This window comes from Artibeus jamaicensis, unplaced genomic scaffold (assembly GCF_021234435.1).
Source record: "Artibeus jamaicensis isolate MK-2021 breed Jamaican fruit bat unplaced genomic scaffold, CSHL_Jam_final contig_1417, whole genome shotgun sequence".
NCBI lineage: Eukaryota > Metazoa > Chordata > Mammalia > Chiroptera > Phyllostomidae > Artibeus > Artibeus jamaicensis.
In genome coordinates this window covers 632659-650364 of record NW_026521282.1, presented here as the reverse complement: position 1 = coordinate 650364, position 17706 = coordinate 632659, and the positions used below count along the sequence as shown (strand labels likewise).

The 17706-nt window shown below is 54.3% G+C and overlaps 1 protein-coding gene across 2 annotated transcripts; it reads right to left on the bottom strand.

Annotated features, from left to right (window-relative positions):
• Positions 1-869: 869 nt before the first annotated feature.
• Positions 870-11518, bottom strand: IRAK1 (interleukin 1 receptor associated kinase 1). 2 transcript variants are annotated; one of them, XM_053668027.1, is made up of 15 exons: positions 11024-11518; positions 9877-10429; positions 9628-9795; positions 9384-9515; positions 9162-9265; positions 8800-8985; positions 8503-8567; positions 8210-8324; positions 7353-7471; positions 6654-6861; positions 6173-6238; positions 4542-4778; positions 3465-3888; positions 2811-2954; positions 870-1944 (listed from the first exon to the last, which is right to left on the bottom strand). In XM_053668027.1, the coding sequence occupies exons 2-15, from the start codon at positions 10331-10333 to the stop codon at positions 1883-1885; spliced, it is 2487 nt and encodes an 828-aa protein (XP_053524002.1). In that variant the 5' UTR covers positions 10334-10429; positions 11024-11518; the 3' UTR covers positions 870-1882. The 2 variants fall into 2 exon arrangements, with proteins under 2 accessions (XP_053524002.1, XP_053524001.1); XM_053668026.1 differs by having other exon boundaries at positions 8800-8988; positions 11024-11516.
• Between the last annotated feature and the right edge of the window lie 6188 nt (positions 11519-17706).

Genomic DNA, 17706 nt, shown 5'->3' with positions numbered 1-17706 from the left:
CTGCCGAATCCTTCAAACATTTAAAGAAGTTAACATCAAGCACACACAAGCCCTTTAAGAAAATAAGACAAGGAAACACTTCCCAATTTATTTTGAGGCCTTGATACCAAGACCAGATAAAAGATATTACCAGGAAACTACAGATCAATATCTTTCAGGAATAATAGACACAAAAGTTCTCAAGCTATTAGCACATGGCTTATGAGGAAGTGCTTTTTTTAAATCTAGGGAATTAAAAGTTGGTTTAATATTTGAAAATCAGCTGATGTCGTTCATCGCACCGACAAAACACACATATGACAATCATAGTTAATGGTGAAAGATAACGCTTTGCACCTAAAATTGGGGACAAGGCAAGGATGTCTCCTTTCACCACTTCTGTTTAACACCTGACCAGAGGCCCTAGCTAGTGCTATAAGGCAAAGAAGAGAACTAAAAGGCAGGTTGGAAAAGAAGCGGTAAAATTATCTTTATTGGCAGATGAAGTGATTTGTATACAAACACTATCCCAACGTATTTACAAAAAACTGCTAAAGCTAGTAAGTGAATTTAAGCAAGGTCACAGAATAGAAAGCCGGCAGACAAAACTCAAATGCATTCCTATAGACTATCAACGGCTAATTAGAAAATGACATAAAGATACCATTTACAACAGCATGAGAACCCGTAAGATATATAGGAAAAATTTAACAGCCCTGGGAGCACTGTTGAGTAGTGTTGTGAACCTAGGTAACAAAAGCCTCAGGGGATTTGGCGTGGGCCGGGGAGGGGGGTCTGTTTTGGGTTGGACAGTCAAGAACCCTGAGTTGAAAAGCATTGGAAAAGCTTGACGTTTTCAGTGGAACAAACTCCACAAGTACAATCAGAGATTGAAACATAAGCTTTTATTACTCCGGTACAACTTGGACTTCACCAATGCCTTTCTTTGTGAGGCACGTAGTGTGATTCACGATTGTGGACACAAGTCACTGTAAGCCTATGCTGTAGCCCTGGGCTAACTTTCGAAGACACTGTTACGTGAAACCTCCCGTTTCTAAAAGTGTCTCAATTTCCTTTTCCTTTTTCTCTGCCTTGCTCCCGACTTCTTGCCCTGGGGCTTCTCGCTGTCTGGGTAACACAGGACTCAGGCCTACGTCAACCTTGGGAAGGGGCCCTTCTGTCACAGTCAGTGCCCGGGCCTGATGCCGAGCCCGGCCGGGTTTGGTACCTGTCTGTAGCACCCAGGGGTGGCCCAGCTAGCAGGCAATCATGTTAGGCTAGCTCCCAGCTGCCCAATGAGGCCCACTGACACTGGCCTGATGGGGGGCACTGCTGGAACTCTCTGGGGTATCTCAGAACTCTCACTTCTAGTGGACTGAGCCACAGGACGGCCACAACTCTCTTTCGCGCGTTTCAAGCAGCTGGGAGGACCCCAGGCCTCCTCTGCTCTATTCTACAGAATGGCCGCTTTCCCCTAGGGCTTCAGCAAAATTCAGAAAGAAAGGTTAAGGGTGGCTGCGGTAGGCCTGGGCTGCAAATGCCTTGCCCAACTCTGGGGTAGCGGCTCCCCACTTTATCCCACTGTACCCATGGTCCTCCTCACCTCTCCTCTCTGGCCTGTGCAGCTGGCAGCCTTCAGGCTCGCATTCCTCTCCCCCCGAATGCTGGACCGAAGGCAGGCCTGTGAGATGTCCTGTCCTACTGACAGCTTCCAGCAGCAGCCCCGGGTGGCACTGAGCCCGGCCTGTGCCCATTCCCCTACAGCACAGGGGCTACTCTCCCCTGTGAGGCTGGGGCCCCCGCCCCTACTGCCCGCGGGCCCCTGAGGGTTTGTGTGCTATGAGAACTTCTGACCATGAGAACTTTGACTTCCGGGTTTGGGGGATCTGCCCAGGTGAACAGATCAGCTCTGAAACTCATCACTCTCTTCCGGGCCCTGCCTGTGTTGGTGTTCCAGGCCCAAACCTGCAGGAGGAGGAGGAAATGCCAGTCAGTAAATCGGGGAGGCCCCTCCGTTGCTGGAGGGGTGGTTCAAGGGCCGGGCCATGATTCCACCGCAGCTCCCAGGGTGTTCTCTGGAATGAGGGGTTTCCATTCCTAAGCAGAGCTTCTTCGAATAGCATATTGAATGGAAAATGCTTGCCAGAAGCATGGCAGGGGTGCTGGCACCCTAAGATTAAGGGAAGGTACTGTTTCAGGAGAAGGTGAGAGAGCCGGCATAGGGCTTTGCCCAGAATAAACGACTTCCCGAGGGAGGCACGGGGGCAGCTTCCTGCCATTCCTAGAGGGGGTGGGCGGGCGCCCTGCCTCGGTGCTTTCCCACACCCTTGTCGAGCATGGGGCCTCGTCAGTGCATGGTCAGAAACAACGCTCGCTCTGGCTGGGGTAGCTCAGTGGATTAAGCGCCAGCTTGCAAACCAAAAGGTCCCAGGTTGGGGGTGTGCAGAGGCAACTGATTGGTCTATGTCTTGCACACTGATGTTTCAATAAAAATATTTTTTTAAATTTTTTTTTCCGAGAGAGGGTAAGGCAGGGAGAAAGAGAAACACTGATGTGTGAGAGGTACATCAATTAGTTTCCTCTCACACGCCAACTGGGACCTGGCCCACAACGCAGGCATGTGCCCTGACTGGGGATCAAACCAGCGCCCTTTCGGTTCTCAGGCCAGCACTCAGTCCACTGAGCCACACTAGCCAGGGCAAAAAAAACCAACCCCCCCCCAAACCAAAACCAACAAAGAAAAAAACCACTGTGCTGGTTGGGGCTGGCACAAGGAGGCGTGCTTGAGCAGCCCTGGAGGCTGACTGTCCAGCCGCAGAGTACAAGGGTACCTGGGAGGGAGCTTGATGACAGCAGCTGCAGGCTGTCCAGGACCCCGTCCTCGTACAAGGCCAGCTTCTGCACCATCTTCCGTCGGGCCGGATTGATGACAATCTGTGGTGGCCGTGATGACGCAGAGCTACCCAGGAGTGACCCTGGGGTGGAGAGAGCATCCTCTTAGCTTCAGGGGCCATTATGCCTAGCAACTCCTCGCTCGACACCTCCGGTCTCAGGAGTCTTCTGGCCCCACTCCCTGCCCCACCCCAGCCTAGTGTCCCGTTCCTTCCGGACAGATGTCCTCAGGGTCCTGAGGGCAAGGCCTAGAAAGGGCTGTGTCACAGAGCAAGCTCCCACGTAGGCCAGGAACCTGGTCCTGAATAGAGAGAGCCTTCCTTGTTCCCAGCTTTCGGGAAGTGAGCTCCTAGCATTTTCTGACCCACCTGGGGGGCACACTCTGGGGAGATGAGACAGCACCAAGGTATCCTCTGCACCCCCTTCTACGGCCAGCCACCTGCCCTAAGGCAGAGGCCTGGAGCTTGCTAGGGACAGAGCAAGCCTAACAGCAGGCCTTGTTCTCTCATCCCGGAGGGCCGGGGGTGAGAAGTATGGGGACTGCTGCCAAAGGAGGTCCCTGGTCCCTCTCCTGGGCACCTATCCCCAGCTACCTTCTACAGCTGTGGACCGGGGCTCTGGGCTGCTCCTGCATGTCAATTCTTGGGCGGGACCCCCTTGAGTACAGCTGGCCTGCCCAAGGGGTGCTGGGGTCCACGTGGCGGCCCCTTGTCCAGGGCTATCTAGCAGGGCGGGGCCTGCAGGGCAGCTTGCGGTCAGGTGCCAGGAATGCAGGGCAGCAGACAGATCAGACACACTCTCGTCACTCTCCACAGGCTGGTTGGGGCCTTTCTGGAGCCGCTCTGGAGCCTGGGCCGGGGCTCCTGTGGGTACTGCCAGGGGCTGCCAGGGGCTGCCACTGCTGGTGGTGGACATGTAGGAGTTCTCCTGTGGGGAAGGGGGGCTGCGGCTAGCAGCTTCTAGCTCCAGGGATGGCCCTGCCATTGCTGTCTGAAGCTTCTCCAGCCTCTCGTACACCTGTGAGGAGAAAGGGGCTCTCAGAGGGAGTGGCCTGGTTGGGGCTCTCCTCCACCCCTGGGCAGGCCGGGCTTGGCCATGAAGACCAGTCGTAACCTTGGGGCTTGAGCTGCCATCTCAGGCCCCACACAGCTGCTCTTGACCCCTGAGGACCCTTAAGCTGGTACATGCTGCAGCTGGCAAAGTTCTGTCCCTTGCCCCTTTATCCCTCCCACAAGGAGCACTGAGATACAGCCACCCAAAGCTGAGGACTGACAATAGCTTCTCTGTCTTCTAGAAAGTGAATCTCTGTGCCCTGCCGCCCTCAAACGGGGATTCTCTATTCTCGACTGTCAGAGGCCAAGAGGTAGGGGCTAGGGAGGGGACAGAAAAAGGCAGATGCAGTGGTGTGGTACATCCAGAAGGGGGCGCGATAAAAGCCCTTTGACTCTCTATGTACCAGGCGGGGTTCAGTGGGGGTCTCACCACTGCAGGAAGAACCAACGGTTAAGTCAGAAGTGTACAAAGACTCTGTCTCCAGAAAAGGTCTGGCAGGTGCTGTGTGTGTTTGGCTCACGACGGGGAAGCGCCAGAAATGCAGGGTTTCCAGTAGGCCACTGCCCCCATGGGCAGTACGCGTCTCAAGGGCTGTCCTTCCCTGCCCACCCTGATACCTGGGTCATGGGGGGCCTCCTCTTAGCCCGACGCTGCAGGCAGCAGCAAGCCAGCTGGGCCAGGGCCAGGCCTAGCTCAGGTGGGCACGGCCCTGGCCTGGGGTCCAGGTGCTTCCTGTAGATCTGGGTGGCAACTGGGGCAGCCCAGGCATCTGCAGCCAGACCCTCTTGGAGCGTGGTCTGGGTGCTTTTCAGGGACACCCCGGCCTCCTCGGCTTCCTCTTCAACCAGGTCTTTCTGTAGGACAGATAACTGTGACCACGGTGGCCACTAGGGAGGCTGTGCCTTCGGCCGAATTTCCCAGGCCCTTGGTCACTGGCTCCTGTAGTTTTCCTTTGGGCTGATGAAGCACCCACTGTGTGCCCAGCACTGCCCCGGGCATACAGTGACAAACAGAACAGTCAGCGCCCACCTTCAGAGAGTGGGCTTCCTAGACGGGAGAAACACCAGCAAGCCTATAAAAGCAATGGGAAATGGGTAGTGACCCATGAGCAAGCGGTACCTGAGCCGGGATCTGAAAGCATGATTTAACCAGAGAGGGTGGGACCAAGAAGGGGAGTGTACCGTGGAGAGAGCCCCAGGTCGGAAACGGGACTGAAGGCCTCCTTGAGCTCCGAGATGAGAAGGACCAGGAGGAAGCTCCTGAGTGGGGCGTGGCTTTGCAGGCCCTAGGACAAGCAGCAGGGAGCCCAGAGGACAGACAGAAGGCTGGCAGTGGCCAGACACAGGGAACTGAGGTTACATTCAGGTGTCGGTCCTTCACACCAAGCATAGTGGGAAAGCAAAGAGGTTTCCTCGATCTTCTGACATTGTTGAAAGATCAGTGTGGCCGCAGCACAGAGAACAACTAGGAAGGATGCAAAGACAAGCAAAGAAGAACCCCCTGAGGAGTCCGGAGCGGTGATGGACAGCAGCCCCAGCTGGATATGCCGATGGGTGTACAAGGTGAAGGAAGGCAGTTTCCTGTCTGGCTTCCCTGGTTTGTGGCCCAGACCCAGTAATGGACAGAATCGACCCCAAGCCAGGAGCCAAAGTGGCTGCAGGTACACCAGTTGGTAAAATGGGAGGAGCAAATTCAAGGATTTGCTCCAAGACCACCGCCGTGGAGCTGGGACTAGAACCCAGGGCTCTTTTCTCCTGGCCCCACCCCAGTCCCTGGGGAGGCAGACAGGAAGCATGGATCCAGGGCTGGGGGCAGCTCAGACCTGCCTCCACGACGGGGAGTGTTCATCTGCAGTGTGCCCGGTGGGGACCAGAAGAAGGCTTCTGAGAGTCTGCCCAATTCTCCACCACAGCCTCTTGCAGGCTCCCATGTCTGTTTTTCACTGTAGCTTCTGGTCCCAGAGCACCGGGGCTACCCTGCTGGGACACCCCTTCCCTCCTCCCAGCCCAAGTGGGGTCTGGAAAGGCCCGCTGTATCTACAGAAAAAAGACAGGTTTCTCCTCGGCAAGGTAAAGGAAGCTGTTTGGGGCCCTGCCCACTTTCAAAGATGAGTCAGCAGCAGCAAAGGCTTGCTTCTGTGGGGTGCTGGCTTCCAGACCATCCCACCCTCCAGGGCTGCACCTGTTGGTTGCCAGAAGCAGTATCTCCCTGACCCTCCTCCCTCCCTGCCCTGCCTCAGGAGACTCACCAGATACTTGGTCTTGTCACCATGCGTCCTCACAGCCCTCTGGCCAGTCAGGGTCTCCAGAATTACCTGGAGAGAGAACAAGATGGAGAACATAGCAGTAGTTTCTGGGATAGCACTGTCCCAAACTTTGGTGGGGAGGGCAGCAAGCAGAGGTGGCTTGTGGGGTAGACGGAGTGGCCTGGCCCTTGGACAGGCAGATCGGGATCGGCTCCCTGCAGGGACAGAGCCAGATGTCATGGGGCAGAAGTCTGGCAGTTTGAAGCACCGACTTAAAGAGTAAGAATACAAAACGACATATATTGAATAGGGTGCAGGCCAAGAACGGAGCCTATCCCAGGGAGGGAGGAGCCTGTTGCTGCAACTCTGTTAGCTTCCTGCCAGAGGTCGGCCTTTGGCTCCACATGGAATTCTCCAGGCCCTCCTGTTCTGGCCTGGCCACAGCTCCCCACCCCTCCAGCCAGCAGAGGGGGCCGTGGCTCACCACGCCAAAGCTGAAGGTATCCGTGTCCACAGCTAGCCTCCCGGTCTTGATATACTCTTCGGGCAGGTAGGCTAGGGTGCCGCGCACCGTCCGTGTCCGGGCCACGGTGCTGCTCTGACCAGGGTTGGCCGCTGCAAAACGGCTGAGACGGGCCAGGCCAAAGTCTCCTAGTTTAGGCATCAGTCTATCATCCAGAAGGACGTTGGAACTTAGGGGAGAAGGTAAGGATGTCAGCCTAGTCCTGGCCCCAGCTCGCTCTGCCCCCTCCCACGCTGCCTTGCCCTGATGTAATTGGACTTGGAGCCACCAAACTGCACCCTGCCCACAGAAAGTGGTTGGTATGGTTAGAACAGTCCAGCCACCCAAGAGGCTGCAAGCAGTGCCCAGCGCACCCACGCACAGTTCCACCCCTACATATCAGTGGGGCCTGTTCTTGGCCTCTGCCTCCACATATGTCCCATGCTAGGTACTCAGTGACCCCTGGGCTCGCGTGGCCCGGGCCTTAGGGGTACACCCTGTCCCCAGCCTCCGCCTTGAGCAGGAGAGGGCAGGCCTGTTCCCATGAGGGGCACTCAGGGTGGGGTTCATCTGGACCAGACCCCCTGCTGATAGAAGGTTTGGGAGCATCGTTGTCTTGCCATAGAATCTACTTCTGCAGCTCTCAGGGGACCCAGAGGCCAGGCTGTGTCCTGTCTTTACCTCTTGACATCTCCATGGATGAGGCTGGGGCTGTCCTGATGTAAAAACTGAATCGCCCGGGCTGTGCCCAAAAGGATGTCCAGGCGTTGAGGCCAGGAGAGAGGAGAACAGGCCTGGGTCTAGAGGAGCAGAGGGAGCAAAAGGGCACAGGGGAGGCTGGGGGTCACTGTTCCTTGACTCCAACCCTACCTCCTCCTGTCACCATGAGATCTGGGCAAGAACTTCACTCTCTAGGCCTTAGTTTCCCCTTCTGGAAAACGAGGAGCAAAAGCTCCATGAGCTACTTCACAAGATAATAGAGACTAAACGATTACCACTGTTTTACAAAGCATGCTGGGAAAATGGCTAGGAACATGGTTTTTCGACTTATCATACAACTTGGTGGTCCTCAGTTCCTTAAGTTTATTCGTTTGCCCCAGGGTGATCAGGACACCACTGGAGACTTTCCCCCCACTTCTCCCAACACGGTGTGCAGTTCACCCTTGTATCTTTGGGCGCCTCACTAGATGGTGCCCAACTGTGGGTCCAGATAGCGCAGCCTGCTGTTACTGCCACCTTTCCTCAAGAGCGATACTGACAAGACCCTTCGGCTACTCTGCTTGCAAAGGGGAGAAACCTGAGCCAGGTTACTGTGAGTCAATAAGCCCCTTTTTGGAGGCACCATGACCCAGGCTCCCAGGCATGCAGGAACAGCTAGGGAAAGGCCGTGGAAAATGGTGTTCCACCTTGGGCTGAACCCTGAGCCCAGGCCCTGCCTGCTGGTGGGATCCACTCATGGAGGCTGAAAGCCAGGCTCCTGCCCCACTCCACCCAGGCCCTGCAGGTCTGGAGAAGCGTGGCAGGCCAGGTAAGACTACCTGGAAGTGGAGGCGGTCTTCCAGGGAGCCGTTGGGCAGGAAGCCATACACAAGGCAGTAGTAGCCACTCTGAGCACAGTAGCCAGCAAAGTCCACGATGTTTGGGTGACGAAACCTGCTTGAGAAAGTGGGGCCTAAGTGCTCCGCCCCCAGCCTCCACTGCACTTTCCATCTTCCTGTTGCAGGGGTGAGCGGTCCCTGCTGGCCCCTCAGCTAGGCTGGGCCTGGCAGGCTTCGTTCTGAGGGAGCTAGGTCCCGTGCTGTGAGGTCATGGAGGGATGCCCAAGGCTCACCGTGACAGCTGCTCCACTTCGGTCAGGAAGCTCTGCTTCACAGTGGTCCACTCCAGGTCTGCCTCCTGTGGCCACCAGGGAAAATGGGGAGGGGGGCAGTGTGAGGCTCTTGCAGCCAAGGCTTGATGGCCACCCCCAATGCCATCACTCCTGGACCCAGAACAACCAAGAGGCTGGGGGCCTTGGGCTGAGCATCAGAGAGCTGAAGGAGCTGTGTGGGAAGCAGGCAGAAGACCAGAAAAGTGATGGTCTGCTGTCGGCCTTCCAGGACCCCCATCAGGACGCTACTACACTCACCTCCTTCAGCTTCTTCACAGCATACACCGTGTTCCTCAGTACAGCCCGGTACACACATCCAAAGCCGCCCTCCCCGATCTTCAACTCCTCTGAGAAGTTGTGGGTGCCCTGGGAAATCTCATGGAGGGGCCAGCAGAATGGAGAGGGGTGGGTCCCTTGCAGAAAGGACACTGGATTCTCTGGGCTCTGCTGTGGAAAGAGATCCCAACCAGGTGAGGTCCTGTCTCCTCCCCTTGGCCCTGGCCACAAGCTCCCCCCACCCCAGCTGCCTCCCAGCTGGCCTAGCTGGGTGGGCTGGGGCTCCCTGGGTTTGGTTTCTTATTTCTTGTCTGGAACCTTTCCCAGGGGCAGGACCCACCTACCTTGGTAGAAGGAAAGGCTAGAGATGGTGGTGGTGGCTGTAGGGCAGCAGGGCTTGGGACAGGACTGTACTCAGGCCCAGAATGGGTCTGGGAGCCTGGAACACCTTCATAAAGACACCAGTGAGAGTCAGGCAGAGACCAGAGGCAGGGACTACAGCCATGGCCATGGGCAAAGTGGCCTTTTCCTCGGGTCCATCAAGCCTAACACCAGAGCCCTCTTACCTGGGGAGAGGAGGGTGGAAGCTGGTGACAGCGACTTCCGGGGGCTGGGGGCCTTGGCCTCAGGGAGTTCGGTGATGCTGCTGGTTCTCGGATTGGTGGTGCTGGAGGATGGGAGGGGGACGGTAGGTTGCCCTGGGACGTTAAGGAAGGAAAGGATGTTTAGGCCCTGGCAGGGGGAGGAGCCCTGTGGGAGGCCTCCTGCTGGTTGGGGGGGGTGTCCCAGGTCCCAGGGCTGTGTGCTCACAGGCCAAGATGATGTCCCTCGCGCGGAGCAGCTGCAGGTGCGTGAGGATGTGCACGAGGTCAGCCACTCGGGCATTTCTGTTGATCCAGGGCCACAGGACGCTGGCAGTGCGCTGCCCGGAGCGTTCACATAGCCGCAACTCGGTCTGGTCACGCACAATAAGGGCAGCTGTGGGGCAGGGGGCGTCCGGCCTGAGCACCCGGGCCGCCCACTATCGGCCCCTCCCCAGCCAGGCTCGCCACCACCTACCGAACTGGCACCAGTCGCTGGGCTCCAGGGCGTCCATCACTTTGTAGAAGCGGCACATGACCCAGGGTGGCACCTCGTACAAGAAGTGTTGGGCGCCGGGGGCTGCGGGGTCCCCCGGGCCCAGGCCCCCAGCCATGGCCGCCGAAGGCGCCACCGGGCCGGGGCCTCTTGGGGCCTCGGCCGGCCGGGTCCACGGACACTGACTCACTTCCCCTTTAAGCCAGCCTCGTGCGACGCCCGCTCGGGCGGAAGGGGCGGTGCCCAGAACTCCACCATCTTGCCTGCCGCGGCCACTGCCGCTGCGGCTCTCGACCACACGGGGGCGCCGCATGCAGTCCTTTACCGTGAAAGCAGGCAGGCAGGGCCGGCTTCTGGGGGAGGGGCCATCCGCCTGGGAGTATGAGGGACAGAGGAAAGCGGTTCCCAGCACCGAGGGAGCAGGCAATGGTGAAGGCATGGGGCGTTCCAGAAAGGGCTGAAGTTGGGTCTTGTGGCAATCACAGGGAGGTCCCCTTGAGATGTTTTGGCTTTATTTGGGAGGCAGTGGAAGAGTCTGCAGAGATGCGGGCAGGACAGGGTCAGATGTGGATTACCTACACAAAGGCCCTGGCTGATGCCCGTCAGCCTGTCTGTGTGGCTGGGCGCAGGGAGAAAGGTCTAGGAACTTGTACAGCAGCCTGCTCCTCCAGTTCAGAGCCTTTCCGCCCACTTTCTGTGCTCTGGATCCCATCTTTTTCACTCCTTCTAGATACTGCACCAGCAACTATTACCTCTAAGCAGTATCTTCTCCTTTTCCTTCTTTGCTAGATCCTTCTCACTAGCACATGAACTGCGTTTCTCTCTTAAAAACAGGATTTTGGCTCCTGCTGTCCCACCTCCCTCTTCAGGCTTTTGTTTCAGTTTGCACTCCCCCCCTGTGGGCATGGCTTCTTACCCTCTTTTTCTGAAGTCGTAGACAGGCACCAAGCTCAGTGCCCAGCCTGTTCGACATCTTGGTTCCATTTGTCTCTCATGCCCATCCCCACAATGCCCCGCAGCCTCCGTCCTTCTACCCCGAATCAGCAGCCTGTTTTCCTGTTGTCTCCCTGAACACCTCTGTAGTCCACCTCCTCCCCACCAGCCCACTGCCCTCACCACTACCTCTTACCTGGATGAGTGCACGGGCTTCCTGACTGCTTCTCTGCCCCATCTCTGCTCAAGTACTCTTCCTCAGGGACAGGTCAAGCCACATAGCTTTCTTGCTTAAGATCCTGTGCTTTCTGGAGCCCTCTGATGGGTCCCAGCTCTTCAATGCAGTCTTTACCACTGTCACAATGTGGCCCCTGCCCTCCCACCTCATGTGTAGTTCTCTGCACAAGTCAGCAGCCTTAAACCATGCCGAACTCCTTAGGGTTCTGAGAATGAGCCAGGGCTTCAGCATCCATGAGCTTGCACTTTTCTGGTCCTCATGCAACAAGGTTGAGCTCAAACAGCTCCCCAGGTGGAAGCTAGAGTAAAGGCTGCCTAGGCCCCTCTGGCAGAGCTGCCTGCTGCCCCTGATGCCCTGGCATCTCTGATGCATCCTTCTCGCGCCTCCTCTACTAGGTGGGGGAAGAGCCCACAAACAGCACCAGGTGCCTATCCTCTTTTGTTTCTCCAGCTAGATGCACACTTGCAAGTCCAAGGCAACAGGTCTCCTTCCTTCTCTTACCACCCCCCTTGTCCTTTCTGTCCTGACCCCACAGGGCTCCTCCCCCAAGACTGTCCTCCCAGGGACTTAGGGCTGTTTCTATAAACAGGGTCTGCCCAAATATGGGCCTCCGTTGGAACCTCTTCCCAGAAGCCGCAACCACTCCCCAAGAGGCAGCCAACCACACCCCGAGTATGGGAAATTATGCACGCACACATCTAGCTCTAAGGAACAGGCACTTGGTCCTACTTGCTCACCGCTAGACTGCAGCACTCCAGACAGGCCTGGCACACAAGAGATGCTCAGTACACACAGGTTGAATTTAAACCCTTTGTTTTAACGTTCAAGTCTAGGACTTTCAAGTGCACCATCTAACAGGTATGTCCACATCTGCATACAAAGCGGGACACTGAGCAGTTGTCGTCCCCTCCAGCCCAGCAACAGTCTGGTGAGGATGGCTGTGGCAGGGCAAGTAGCTCCTGAGAGCCCATAGCCTTCCGTGGAAGCCAAGAACAGGCAGGGTGTGGCACCAGCAAACTGGAGTGATGACAGCTCCCCCTTTGGGCAGGGATCCAGTTCAGTAGAGGCCATGGGAGGGGTCACAGGTGCTCAGATGCTCCTGCTGCTCCATACAAACGGAGCCAGAGCTACAGGGTGGGGCATCTTTGCACAACTGCCACTGTGTATCTAGATGGTAAAGGTACCCCTACCACGGCCCTCAGGAACAGGGAAGTTGTGCCGTTGTGCAGAAGGCCTGAAGCCCACCTGCCTCTGGCCGTAGGGCACAGTGGGCTGCTTTGTGCCAGGCCCTTCCTAGCCTGCCAGAGCTCCCTCACACACGCAGAAGCGGTGTGCCTGGAAAGTGTGGCCTTGGGGCACCCAAGGGGATGCAGTGTACAGAGAGGGTGCCCTTTCCTCTCACGGCAGTCCTGAAAGTGGCTGGTTCTCCTGTGTTCAGGGACAGCCAGACTGAATCAGGAAACACACCACCATGCTGTCCTGTGAGCTGTCAGATAATGAAAGCCCAGACCTTGAGTCACTTTCACAGAGAGGTTTATCGAGAATGCTAACAGCAAAGGATACAGTACTTCCCAACAAAAGGTGCAAACGCGTCACTTAGAAAGGCATGCTGAGTAGTCTTTGCTTTCACACGTATTAAAAAACTTACAAAAATAAAATAAAACTGCGTGCTGCCCATCTTTTCAAATAGTAAAAGAACCTTATGAAAAAATCACTTGGTTTTACAACAAAAGACACAAACGGACATTTTTATGTAAATTTATAAGGCAAACTCTTTATATAATAAATAGGTTACAGGGATTCAGTGGGGGGTGTTTTTGAAACGTATACAGGTACATTCAGACAGGTTTACTGAAATGGTACAAATTTCCTTAATAAATTGCCTTTTGTTTTTAAATATATCAGTGCTTTCAGTCATTTGGCTATACACAAAGAACCTTTTTTTTGAACACTACAAAAAAGCAATCAATATTTTTTTTTGTTTTTAAAACGACCTACTTATTTCCTAAAGTAATTGTCCCAAAACACAAAAACTGAAGGTGAATGCAATAGAGGGCTTTTCAAGACATCTCCAGCCAAGTCTGATCTGGGCGGCTCCCCTTCTCCCACCCTCAGCAGGGCTTCCCTCAGCACAGGGTGGCTGGCCTGTGTCACTGCAACTCTGGAGGGGGCAGCCACCCTTCCTGGTTCTTCCCGCTACTAAACACCATGTGCAAACGATCACTACAATCAGCACTGTCCTCGCCTTTCAGAGGAAGGGCTGCCAGGCGCTAAGGGAGCACACATTTGTCCCTGTTCTGTGAACCCAAAACAATGTCTGGTGGGGTAACGGCTTCTGTGAGAAGGATCTGGTTTTGCCATGGAAAGGGAAGGGGGTTTCTCACATCCATTTTTCTGAGAATCGGATTGCAGCAAAGAGAGTGCACCCTCCCACCCCACCATCACCTTATCGCCTGGGATGGCAGGAACTGAGAGGTCACGTTAGTGTCGTGCACTGAGGTAAGGGGTGGGATATGATGGAGGTGTCCTAAACCGTAATGCCCACTGCCTGGCCTGTCTAGAAAGAGCTGCATCAGGTGAAGAGTGGCCAATCTGCCCTGTCAATATATACCTGACCCGTGGCCACAGTGGAGATCTCCACGGAGATGCCGGTCTTTCCTTTGGAGCCACTCAGTTCAGACCCACCCCAGGTTGGCCCTGCTCAAACCCCTCCTGGCTCCCCTCTCAAGAACATAAACTTCGTCTGTCCTTAAAAATAACAATGCTAATAATCTCAGGGGGGAAAGGTAAAAGAATCCACTGGGTGGAACAAGATCTGGTTTTGCTCTGACTTTGAAAATGGCAACACATCAGCTATTCGGTCTGTTGGCTTAGGTTTAACTTCTTGGGTAGCTTCTGGCTGATCTGAGAAGGGGTCATCTCTTTGGGTCTCCCCTCCCGGGGAAATAGGACAGCCCCTCTCATCTCAGTCACCATCCCCTCCCTCCAAATTCTTTTGTTTGTAAAGAAAAGGTGTCTAGAAGCATTTGTCTCTGGAACAATTACTTTAAACATGGTTACAATACAAACTTCAGTTCAAACACAGAAGAGATTTACTTAGCAAAGTTCCTTTCACCCACCAATTACACAAATATAAGCCTCAACACCACAGTTAAGAGGACCAGTAGAGAGAACCTCATGTTTGGAACACAAAAGGGGAAATAAAAACCAAACCAAACCCAAACAGAAAACCCCCAGAAAAACGAGGGGAGGGTGAGAGGGAGAGGTGGGGAGAGCTAACACAGCACACATTACAGTGTCCGGGTACACAGGAGCCCAGCACGAGGAAAGGGCTCGGCACACATTGAGTAACAGTCCTGGTGATATTTGGTCATATATTCATCAACTACTGACTCTGGAGCGGCTGTTATTGATTGAAGCAGTGACAAATCAAACGGAAAAGGAGGCCTTGGTAGCAAAGGAAGGAGCAGGCTTCAAGTTCTGCAAGCCTTTTGAACTCCACTGTCCAGCTCCCCAGAAACACTGAACTGGGTGGGCCTTGCTCCAGCCCAGTGGGGCGAGAGGTCACTGAGTGAGCCTAACTCAGGTGCTGATTTCACATTTCTGCCAGAAAGCATGCAGGTGGACACATGCAGACACCCACCTGTTATTGGCCAAGCATCAGTGGCAATGGCCTCCTCTCCTCCTTGGTCCCATCCCAAGCTGGACGGGCAAGGACATCATGACCCACTGCTAATACTGAATGCAGGCTGTAGTGGGCCCCAGATCAGGTCCTCCAAGGGGCCCAAAGGTAGCCCAGCCACCCAAAGGGCCTGTGAGTGTTTCTCTTTTGGATTCAGGCCTCAGAAGTATTGATATAGGAAGGGAAGCTTTTGGCCCTGGTGATTATAATGCTCTCTGCTTTGGAAGAACAAGTTTCTGGATTTTTTTTTTTTGGTGTTTTTAATTACTTTAAAAAACGATCAAAAAGAATTGTTACAGCTAAACTCTCTAGCAGATATTGCTCATTAAGAATTACAAAAGCAAATGCAATTACTCACAGGATATGGGAGAAGAGAAAGGGACATTTCTGGAGTCTTCGCTACCTCCTAGAGGGGACTGGACTCTCGCATGTGGTTCTGGGGTTCCTGGCATTGTACCTGGTGCCACTCATACAGAGACATGACAGACTCCCCAGCTTTCCTCCAGCCCCTGGACTCAGCAAAGCAGGAGCCCTACCGGTGGAGAGGCCTGCTGAGCTGACTCTCCACGCATGACCACTCTGACCGGGTCACTGGAAGGGGTGGGGAAATCAGGCCACCCCCATGGATTCCAGCTGCCCCACCCAGAGGTGGAAGGGGACCAGGAGGTGCCAACTACATTCCAGACTTTGCCAGGGCAAGGGAGCGCTCGCGCACGTACCCGTTGAAGTGAACTGTTCTGCACCAGCGTCCTGGGACCTCTCTCACAAGCACTGGAGAAACAGTGCGAAACCCGGGTGCTGCCTGGAGCCTCCTTAGCTTGGCACAGGGAAGCCCTTGAAAGAAGCGAGGAAAGACCACGAATCTGCTTGGACAGAAGAAGTGACCAGCAGACAGATTTGTCGTTTTTTTTGTTTGTTTTTGTTTTTATTTTCCCTTGTCCTATGCTACGGTTATCAGAAATATTGTAATTAAGCAACAGGTATAATTTTAACAGGTCTTTTTTTGTGTGTGGAGCCACAAGCAAAATGAGTTTATAATTGTGCAATATACAGATATATATATAAAAATTCAACTGCTTTGTGTGTCTAGTTGGTGCATTAAAGAAAAGGGACAGAAAAACTAAAAGCAAAACTAAAAAGCAAAACAAAAGCCCAGGACAGAGGAGACCAAGCAGGCCTATGCATATAGTCTATAAGATACTGGATATAATCAGGGTCACCAGGAAAAACAGCTTTGTCACTTGATACACAAACACTGTGGGGAGAGGAACTACCAGTGGGCAGGAGGCAAACCTCTTGGCCTTTTCATCTTATTTTCTCTTGCTGCGGAGCAGGACCTGAGAAAATGAAAGCTAGAAAGGGGAGCTAGAGAAGCAAAGACAATTTGCAAGTTTCTCAAATGCTCAGCTCTGCTGGGGGTGGGGGCATCTATCCTGGCGCCCACCCTCCCATGGCCCCAGGGGCTCTAAAGGTTGCGGGGCAAGTGGGGTGCACACCACAGTGAATACTCAGGCTCTGTCCTCACCTCCGAGTTCAGAAGGGAGTGCCGTTTCACCAGGCCCTAGACCCCAAGGAGAGCGGAGCAGGGGAATGCCCTCAGGGGATAGGCTGTGCCACAGGCAGAGAGGCCAAGGGGAAGACATTACCCTCTCCTTCCTAGTTAGAATTCCTTTTTTTCCTGACAAATCAGAGCTCTGGGTAGGCTCTGCAGAGATGAGAATGGAGCAAGAAACAGGTGGTGCCAGGGAGTGAGAATGATGCAGGCCTTCGCAAGTTCCTGGTGACCATTCAGCTTCCCACGCCAAGAGCTGGGCTCCTGCTGCTTTGGGACCAGGTGGGCCACTAACCTCCAGGTCGCTCCAGAGGACAGAGGTGGCAGCTAAGTCCTCAGGGACTGCTACCCAAGGAGATATGGGCTCTCCAATGATGGGATGGCCCTGAGTTTCAGATCCAGCAGCTTCAGACTGGAAGCCCCTTCGCCTGCAGCACTCGCCACACGTCAGGGCAGGCTCCAAGTATTTTTAGATCAGAATTTTTGCAAAAGCTTGCTCTTATTCGTTCAGAGACATTAAAATGCATTTTTTTGGCCAAATATTTTCTAGGTTTTCCCTCTGAATTGTTGAGAGCGGGTTTCAAGTGTTCACTTTTTTCCTCTTTAATATGTAACTTCAGACCCTGGGAGAGGCAGTATCCTAGTGATTTATAACAATTAGGCCTTTTCTAAAGATTGATCTAAAAGAGAAAGACACTAAAATGGAGACTCAACAAACCCCTCCAGTGTGGATGAGCTAACTGACAAAGAACAAAGATGGACCCTTGCAGGAAGCAGAGGAAGACTGGGGAATTCAATAGAGCAGGGGCATGGGGAAAGGGGCTCAACCACAGGCCTGGTGATGCTGCTGTACCTGCCCACGAGCCAGTGGCTGGCACTTGGGGGACTGGCTAGGCAAACACTCATAAGGCTCTAGACAACTTGCTTCCCAAAGTCTGGGCCATTGATCCTAGACTCCTTGTGTGAAACTCACATCAGGAAGCAATTCAGGGCAACCACACCAGCTAGAAACGGATGGATGCACAACAAAGGTCTCCAAGAACCAGTACCTGTGACCTCTCCTGACCCCATCAGTCCAGACAACTGAGTGGGAATGCTCCACAAGATCCAGCTGGCCCCCGGTGAATTCATAACCTTTGCTCCCTCCCAGGCTTGAGCTGCTTATTAAGAGTTACTTAAAATCCAGAGGGCCTGTCAGCTAAGGAAACTCCCACCAAATATGGAAGTTTGTTTCTGGCTAGTACCCTTTCATGATGACTGTCACAGCAATGACAAGCTGGGCAGAAAACAGGCAACAGCTCAGGACTGTTGCAGGTCTGCCACTGTTCTTGGCCTCTAGCTTAGAATGACGCCACTGAACAGACAGACTGTTGCCCACACCTGCACGAGGTCTCAGTAGAAGCCAGG

Excerpts from the sequence above, each read along its gene's own strand:
- IRAK1 (XM_053668026.1), bottom strand. The coding sequence starts at position 10,333 with ATGCCTTCACCATTGCCTGCTCCCTCGGTGCTGGGAACCGCTTTCCTC. Across the intron at positions 9,796-9,876 it reads CAGCGACTGGTGCCAGTTCG|CTGCCCTTATTGTGCGTGAC; the intron begins GTAGGTGGTGGC and ends CCTGCCCCACAG. Across the intron at positions 8,989-9,161 it reads TAGCCTTTCCTTCTACCAAG|CAGAGCCCAGAGAATCCAGT; the intron begins GTAGGTGGGTCC and ends CTCTTTCCACAG.